This window comes from Oncorhynchus mykiss, chromosome 14 (assembly GCF_057628025.1).
Source record: "Oncorhynchus mykiss isolate SJ-2025 chromosome 14, ASM5762802v1, whole genome shotgun sequence".
In the NCBI taxonomy this organism is placed as follows: Eukaryota; Metazoa; Chordata; class Actinopteri; order Salmoniformes; family Salmonidae; genus Oncorhynchus; species Oncorhynchus mykiss.
Genome location: NC_143035.1, coordinates 13631051 through 13639618, shown reverse-complemented (window position 1 = coordinate 13639618; position 8568 = coordinate 13631051). Strand labels below are relative to the sequence as shown.

Here is an 8568-nt window from a genome sequence, read left to right as displayed (position 1 = left end):
TTCGTCTTTGGTATCATGGCGTTCGCTCACTTTGTTTGTGCATGCCGCCACCTACTGTACGGTAGTGTGTGGTCGATCACGTTACATTTTGTGACGCAACAATTTAAAAGGAAGGGGGAAAGGACAAAATCGCACCACCAACTAACCCCATGTCTATATATCAATATTTTAATAAATAATACGAAGAGCCCCACCTATTTTGAGCACCACCTGTTTAGCATGTTATTTTGGCATTAATACTTGTCACATAATTAAAAATGTAATCTAGAATCGGCTTCCTATTTCACAACAAAGCATCCTTCACTCATGCTGCCAAACATACCCTCATAAAACTGACGATCCACGACTTCGGCAATGTCATTTACAAAATAGCCTCCAATACTCTACTCAACAAATTGGATGCAGTCAATCACAGTGCCATCCATTTTGTCTCCAAAGCCCCATATACTACCCACCACTGCGACCTGTACGCTCTCGTTGGCTGGCCCTCGCTTCAGATTCGTCGCCAAACCCACTGGCTCCAGGTCATCTACAAGTCTATGCTAGGTAAAGCCCCGCCTTATCTCATCTCACTGGTCACCATAGCAGCACCCGCCCATAGCACGCGCTCCAGGAGGTACAGTGGGGCTAAAAAGTATTTAGTCAGCCACCAATTGTGCAAGTTCTCCCAATTAAAAAGATGAGAGAGGCCTGTAATTTTCATCATAGGTACACTTCAACTATGACAGACAAAATGAGGGGGAAAAATCCAGAAAATCACATTGTAGGATTTTTAATGAATTTATTTGCAAATTATGGTGGAAAATAAGTATTTGGTCAATAACAAAAGTTTATCTCAATACTTTGTTATATACCCTTTGTTGGCAATGACAGAGGTCAAACGTTTTCTGTAAGTCTTCACAACGTTTTCACACACTGTTGCTGGTATTTTGGCCCATTCCTCCATGCAGATCTCCTCTAGAGCAGTGAGCAGGGCTGTTGCTGGGCAACACAGACTTTCAACTCCCTCCAAAGATTTTCTATGGGGTTGAGATCTGGAGACTGGCTAGGCCACTCCAGGATCTTGAAATGCTTCTTACGAAGCCACTCCTTCTTTGCCCGGGCGGTGTGTTTGGGATCAATGTCATGCTGAAAGACCCAGCCACGTTTCATCTTCAATGCCCTTGCTGATGGTAGGCTTTGTTAACTTGGTCCCAGCTCTCTGCAGGTCATTCACTAGGTCCCCCCGTGTGGTTCTGGGATTTTTGCTCACCGTTCTTGTGATCATTTTGACCCCACGGGGTGAGATCTTGCGTGGAGCCCCAGATCGAGGGAGATTATCAGTGGTCTTGTATGTCTTCCATTTCCTAATAATTGCTCCCACAGTTGATTTCTTCAAACCAAGCTGCTTACCTATTGCAGATTCAGTCTTCCCAGCCTGGTGCAGGTCTACAATTTTGTTTCTGGTGTCCTTTGACAGCTCTTTGGTCTTGGCCATAGTGGAGTTTGGAGTGTGATTGTTTGAGGTTGTGGACAGGTGTCTTTTATACTGATAACAAGTTCAAACAGGTGCCATTAATACAGGTAACGAGTGGAGGACAGAGGAGCCTCTTAAAGAAGGTCTGTGAGAGCCAGAAATCTTGCTTGTTTGTAGGTGACCAAATACTTATTTTCCACCATAATTTGCAAATAAATAAATTAAAAATCCTACAATGTGATTTTCTGGATTTTCTTTTCTCATTTTGTCTGTCATAGTTGAAGTGTACCTATGATGAAAATTACAGGCCTCTCTCATCTTTTTAAGTGGGAGAACTAGCACAATTGGTGGCTGACTAAATACTTTTATGCCCCACTGTATATCTCACTGGTCACCCCCAAAGCCAATTCTTCCTTTGGCTGCCTCTCCTTCCAGTTCTCTGCTGCCAATTACTGGAACGACCTGCAAAAATCACTAAAGCTGAAGACCCTTACCTCCCTCACTATCTTTAAGCACCAGCTGTCAGAGCAGCTCACAGATCACTGCACCTGTTCATAGCTCATCTGTAAATAGCCCATCCAATCTACCTCATCCCCATACTATTTATTTATTTATCATGCTCCTTTCCACCCCAGTATCTCTACTTGCACATTCCTCTTCTGCACATTCTACCATTCCAGTGTTTAATTGCTATATTGTAATTACTTCGTCACCATGGCCTATTTATTGCCTTTACCTCTCTTATCCTACCTCATTTGCACATGCTGTACATAGACTTTTCTACTGTATTATTGATTTTTTAATTTTTTTATTCCATGTGTAACTATGTTGTTGTATGTGTCGAACTGCTTTGCTTTATCTTGGCCAGGTCACAGATGCAAATGAGAACTTGTTCTCAACTAGCCTACCTGGTTAAATAAAGGTGAAATAAAAATAAATAAATATCAGTTTGCAAACAACGTAAAAAAAAAAAAAAATGTTAATAAAGACCATACAAAAATTGTCTATTTTTTGATTTCTTGAGTAAGGCAGCTCCAAAATGAAGGTGTTTCAGTCTACAGTAGCTCAGTGCTTTCTGCGGTGGTGGGGTAGCTAGCGGAAAATACGGAGTGTAGGGGTTGGTAATGTGTTCTAGTTGCACCATGATTGGCTCAGTGTTCTGTCACTCATGGGGACACTATGTCACTGCCAAATCTAAGGGTAGAGCTCAAATTCAAGCCACTTGGGTGCTACCATAGAGTTACATTAGAAGTGCTCATTCAAGAAGGCTCAAGGTCATTGGCCACAGATAAAATCATGTCAAATCACATTATATCTACAGTAACTTTGATTGGACTGATCATGTCAACATCATACTTTCAAAATCTTAGCAAGCAAGCTCGCAGTCATCATCATCATGAATCAAGTCGACAATCTACTGGCAAATCCTTTTCTATCCTTGTCATATGAAGAGAAATAATAAAGAGAAATTATAGATAAAACATCAGTGATCATTGGCCATTGGACATAAGCATTACACAACAAGTTAGAAACCGCAAATTCAACAATGAGTGGTTTGGAAGGAATCAGTAGCTAACTGCAAGCATTCCAAAGCAATCACTAGCCTGCTATTCAGTGGAGTGGGTGTGTGGTCCAAGTCTGGGTTTAAGGGTCTCTTTTCCAAGCTTAAAAGGATAAAAGTTCAACATTGGCCATGCTGTCAATACAGCATGACATCTGTCACATTCAAAAGAACGGGAATCTCGGAACTGGGAAATCTCAGACTTCAGAGATTGTGAACTCTGGAAAAAACAAGCTCCGACTGGGAATATACGTTTTAAATGGTCATCCAACTCAGAATTGCAAGTAGGGAACTTGGGCCTCTTTCTAGAACTCTGTCCTCAAGATCACTGACATCATGATTCAACCTTGTTTTTTCCCCCAGTTGCCTTGAAAGCACCATAAATCCAAAGAATGACAGAGTTTGATGACAAAATTTGCCCACGAAGGACCACCACGCCACCTTGTTCAAGTGAGCACAGCACAACAAGGTGAGTCCAGAAATCTCTTGTATGCTGCTGCATAAATTCTGTAATATGCCAGGGAGATATGTAGACTGTAGCTAAGAAAGCAATACCAAGTGTATGTTGTGTAGTAAACTGTTAGTAATCCATGTGCCTCACCCTAATAATCTGGTCCCTTTCCCCCTCATAACTTAGCCTACTGTTCTGACTTGCTGGTGTACATGTAGCCTATAGCCTGATTTAAAGAAATGTCATCATTGAATATTGTAAGAGCTTTCATTCTATGCTTATATGCCCCCTTTTTTTATCCTACGGGTCTGACTTGGTGTACAGGGAGAGTACTATAAGAACGGCCCATGTTCTGAATTATGTCGCTGGACATTTCAAAAGTGCAGAACAAATAGCTAAATTGACTACGTTTGTCCTAGCTCACTCATTAGTGTCTTAATCGAAATTACGGATTGCCTCTTTTCCTCTCGTCCCTTTATGCCATAGTTTGTACATCTAATTTGTCAGTAGAAACCACATTTGTTTAAGCAAGTCAGCCATATCAGCTATTCTTTTTTTAAAAGGCATTAAATGAAGCTGAATAAACTGTTTCACTGCCAGACAAGGCTCCGCTGATAGCCAGGTGTAGCATTGGTAAGGTGTTGGGACTGCTGTTGGGACTCTGCTGTTGGGACAGCTTTATGTAGGCCCTGGTGTTTTAAGGGTAAATTGGCAATTTCTCGCATGGAATAGCCTTCATTTCTCAGAACAAGAATAGACTGGCGAGTTTCAGAAGAAAGTGCTTTGTTTCTGGCCATTTTGAGCCTGTAATCGAACCCACAAATGCTGACGCTCCAGATACTCAACTAGTCTAAAGAAGGCCAGGTTTATTGCTTCTTTAACCCCCCCCCCCCCCTATTTTCTACATTTTAGAATAATAGTAAAGACATCAAAACTATGAAATAACGCATATTATTTATTTATTTATTTTTTACCTTTATTTAATATGGAAGTAACCAAAAAAGTGTTTAGCAAATCAAAATATATTTGACATTTTTCAAAGTAACCACCCTTTGCCTTGATGAGAGTTTTGCATACACTTAGCATTCTCTCAACCAGCTTCATGAGGTAGTCACCAGGAATGCATTTCCATTAACAGGTGTCCCTTGTTAAAAGTTAATTTGTGAAATGTCTTTCCTTCTTAATGCGTTTGAGCCAATCATTTGTATTGTGACAAGGTATGGTTGGTATACAGAAGATAGTCCTGTTTGGTAAAAGACCAAGTACATATTATGGCAAGAACAGCTCAAATAAGCAAAGTGAAATGACAGTCAATCTGTAACATTTCAAGAACTTGTGTCGTCGCGAAAACCATCAAGCGCTATGATTAAACTGTCTCTCAAGAGGACCGCCACAGGAAAGGAAGACCCAGAGTTACCTCTGCTGCAGAGGATAAGTTCATTAGAGTTAACTGCACCTCAGAATGCAGCCCAAATAAATGCTTCATAGAGTTCAAGTAACAGACACATCTCAACATCAACTATTCAGAGGAGACTGCGTGAATTAGGCCTTCATGGTCAAATTGCTGCAAAGGACACCAATAAGAAGAAGAGACTTGTTTGGGCCAAGAAACACGAGCATTGCTACTAAAGGACACCAATAATAAGAAGAGACTTGTTTGGGCCAAGAAACACGAGCAATGGACATTAGACCGGTGGAAATCTGTCCTTTGGTCTGATGAGTCCACATTTTTGGTTCCAACCATTATGTATTTTTGAGAAGCAGAGTAGGTGAATGGATGATATCCGCATGTGTTATTCCCACCGTGAAGCATGGAGGAGGAGGTGTGATGGTGTACTTTGCTGGTGACACTGTCAGTGAGTTATTTAGAATTCAAAGCACACTTAACCAGCATGGCTAGCAAAGCATTCTGCAGTGATACGCCATACCATCTGATTTGCACTTAGTGGGACTATCATGTTTTTCAACAGGACAATGACCCAAAACACACCTCCAGGCTGTGTAAGGTCTATTTGACCAAGAAGGAGAGTGATGGAGTGCTGCATTAGATGACCTGGCCTTCACAACCCAATTGAGATGGTTTGGGATGAGTTGGACCACAGAGTGAAGGAAAGTAGCCAACAAGTGCTCAGCATATGTGGGAACTCCTTCGAGACGTTTGGAAAAGCATTCCTCATGAAGCTGGTTGAGAGAATGCCAAGAGTGTGCAAAGCTGTCATCAAGGCAAAGGGTGGCTTTGGAAATTATCTGCAGTGCTCAGCTCTGACTTCATATTCTCCTATGAGATCAACATGTAAACAATCCTAGAATACTCTTTGGTTACAAATAATGTTTCAAAAGTATCCAGTTATAGAACATCAAAGCAATTCCTTTATGAAGGCCACATATGTGTATTTTGATTACCTTTTCATCAAGATTGACTAGTCTGTACTGATATGATTTTCATGTTATGACCTGTTATAGCACTTTTATTTTAAGAGTGTCATCTTGGTCATGAGGGTTATCGGTCACAATGCAAAGACAACGTTTTGAAATCAAGATTTTCATTTTTATTGAAAAGTTGGCCAGGATTCTGTACAGCAGAGAGGGTGTGCGATACACAGGGTTAGGAAGTGGGGGGTGGATATTGAAACTTCTTTTCCCATGGTGCATCATACCCTGAGCCGAGAATCATGTGTAAAACAGCAAGATATTTCTCGTTCCCTCTTTGGTGCTGCAATGGACTGCAGGAGAAAGGAATGGGGGACGAAAAAGGAAGGGGGGGGGGGGGTGAACGAGGGAAAAGCTAAGGTCGGATCACAGGAGAGAAAGAGAAGAGTAGAGAGAGAGTGATGGAGGGGTTGTCTGATTTTCAGGTGTTCTGTAGCCAGGTGGTCCTTCAATTGAGGTTTCAAAGAGGGGGGGATTTTTAATGTCACCACTCTCCCTTGCTGTTTCAGATGGTAAGCTTCAGCCAGGGGTTCGGCAAGGCCTCAGACATCTCTCCCCCTCTCTCTCTTCCTCCGCCCCTCTCCCTCTCTTCCGCTCTTTCTCTTTCTCTCCTTCCCTGAGCCTCACTTGCTGGCCATGGTGTAGCATCCCTGCTGGTGCCACTGCATGTCGCGGATACGCCTCACGGACTGGAACTGGGGGTGCCGGGCGCCGAACTCGTTGAAGTGTTTGAACTCGCCCTTCTCCAGAAGGTACTGGGAGCCACGGTATCCGGGGAACTGGTAGCCCACCCAGCTGAGGGGGAAAAGGAGAAGACCAAATTATGTCACTAGGCAAGTCTGTCACTAAAATATCAGCCGTTCTCCTACAATCTTTTCATTCTAGATTTATGTGTTCTTAGTTGTGAGTTTAATTCTGTCAATTCCTTTTTCCATCTCTATAGCAACACTTACGTTCCACAGCTGACCATTATGCTGCCGACCCTGTCGGTGAAGCCGTAGGAGAACAGAGACGGAACGTCATCGTCCATGATCTCCATCTTACGGCCCTTGAATTCCCCAACCTCGTACAGGCAGATCTTGTGCTTCTCGGGGTCCTGAGAGAGAGGGGAAAGGAGAGAGGTGTGTGAGAATGAGGGAGGTGTTCAGAAGGAGAGAAATGTACAGGAGAGAGACAAAAATGGAGAGAGAGTAAAGAAAGACAGAGTGAGAGATCAGGGGGTAGGTAGCAAGTCACAAAGAGAGAGGATGTGTATAAGTGAGAAAAATTAGAGAACAGATGACACAGAGAGATGGTGAAAGACGAGAGGAGTGTCCCCACCATGCGGACGGGCCTGAAGGACAACAGGTAGTCGTTCTTCTGGCAGTTGCTCCAAGAGTCCCAACGGGGGAACTCTCCCTTCTCCAGAATGTAGTGTTCGCCACAGAAGTTCATCTGCTCGAAGCCCACAAAGCTATACAGGATAGAAAGACAGTGTTACTTTATTATACAGCTGTGTTGACATATCTAATTAGGATTTTTTTTTTTTTTACTGTAAATGATACTGCTACATCTACCATTATCCCACAAAGCTACAGGGATAGCAGGACATTAATAGACACTAATATATAGTTTAAAAAACTGGAGAGGTTGACTTACGGTCCACACTCAATGCGGAGGGAGCGGACGCGGTCCATGCCCATCTCACACACGTTCATGCACTCGTTGCTGATCTCGACCATGCGACCCTGGAAGTTCTCCTGGTCGAACACAAACATCTGAGGGGCAAACAGAGAAAGAGAAGCAGACATAAGTACATCATCAACACAGATGGTGTCTGGCTGTATCAGTGAGCCGATGATATTCCATTAGATTGGAGCCAGGAGACGTCCTGTTAGTTGAGGACTACTTGCCTTGTAGGACATCATGCCCATCTCAGACTTCTTGCTCTGAGCAGCCTTCCCGTCGGTCTGGGAAGCAGCCTTCCCGTCGGTCTGGGAAGCAGCCTTGGACTTATCACTGGACATGATGACTGGAAGGGAGAGAGAGGGATGAGAATGAAACAGTCTCAAAACAGTCAAGAAAACACATCCAAGGTGTTGGGAATACAAATAATGTATGGAAATACAATAAGGGATGAAGATGGAGTGAATGGATGCTATCAGGGGAAGAGTGGTATTTGGGCTTGGGGATGCAGTCTACATGTGTAATATAGTGATGTACAATATGAATGTTACATGTATTATTATAGCGACTTCTAATTACTGATTTCAAAGTCAGACTGCTGCTGAACAGCTGCTACTCCTCTTTCTCCCCCTTCTCCCTTTACCAGTGTATGCAGGTGCCAGCATGTGTGTCGTGTGTGTCTGCTGCTCTTACCTGTGTGTGTGATCTGCCTCACTCAGAGAGTGTTTGTGGCTCAGAGTGCGCCCCGCCCTTTTATATGCTGGCGCCCAGAGGAGGAGGATTAGAGACAGAGAAACAAACCTGCTGAGGTCAGAACCACGAGACAATAGAACCACCGCATCATCAGAGAGGGACAGCCAGAGAGGGGGGGCCAGCCACGGGGACCAATGAGATCCATGGTTCATTGAGAAGGATTGGAGGGGGGTTGATAGTGGAATACTGTACATGATGATAGGGTCTAACCACGAACAGATACGGTATCTGAGCGATAACACTGTACCAGTT

At 43.3% G+C, this 8568-nt stretch overlaps 1 protein-coding gene across 1 annotated transcript; it reads right to left on the bottom strand.

The window, feature by feature from the left end:
- Positions 1-5994: 5994 nt before the first annotated feature.
- Positions 5995-8337, bottom strand: LOC110488845 (beta-crystallin B1-like). Its single transcript, XM_021561268.3, has 6 exons — positions 8257-8337; positions 7791-7909; positions 7537-7655; positions 7219-7351; positions 6852-6994; positions 5995-6693 (listed from the first exon to the last, which is right to left on the bottom strand). The coding sequence occupies exons 2-6, from the start codon at positions 7902-7904 to the stop codon at positions 6522-6524; spliced, it is 681 nt and encodes a 226-aa protein (XP_021416943.1). The 5' UTR covers positions 7905-7909; positions 8257-8337; the 3' UTR covers positions 5995-6521.
- Positions 8338-8568: the final 231 nt, after the last annotated feature.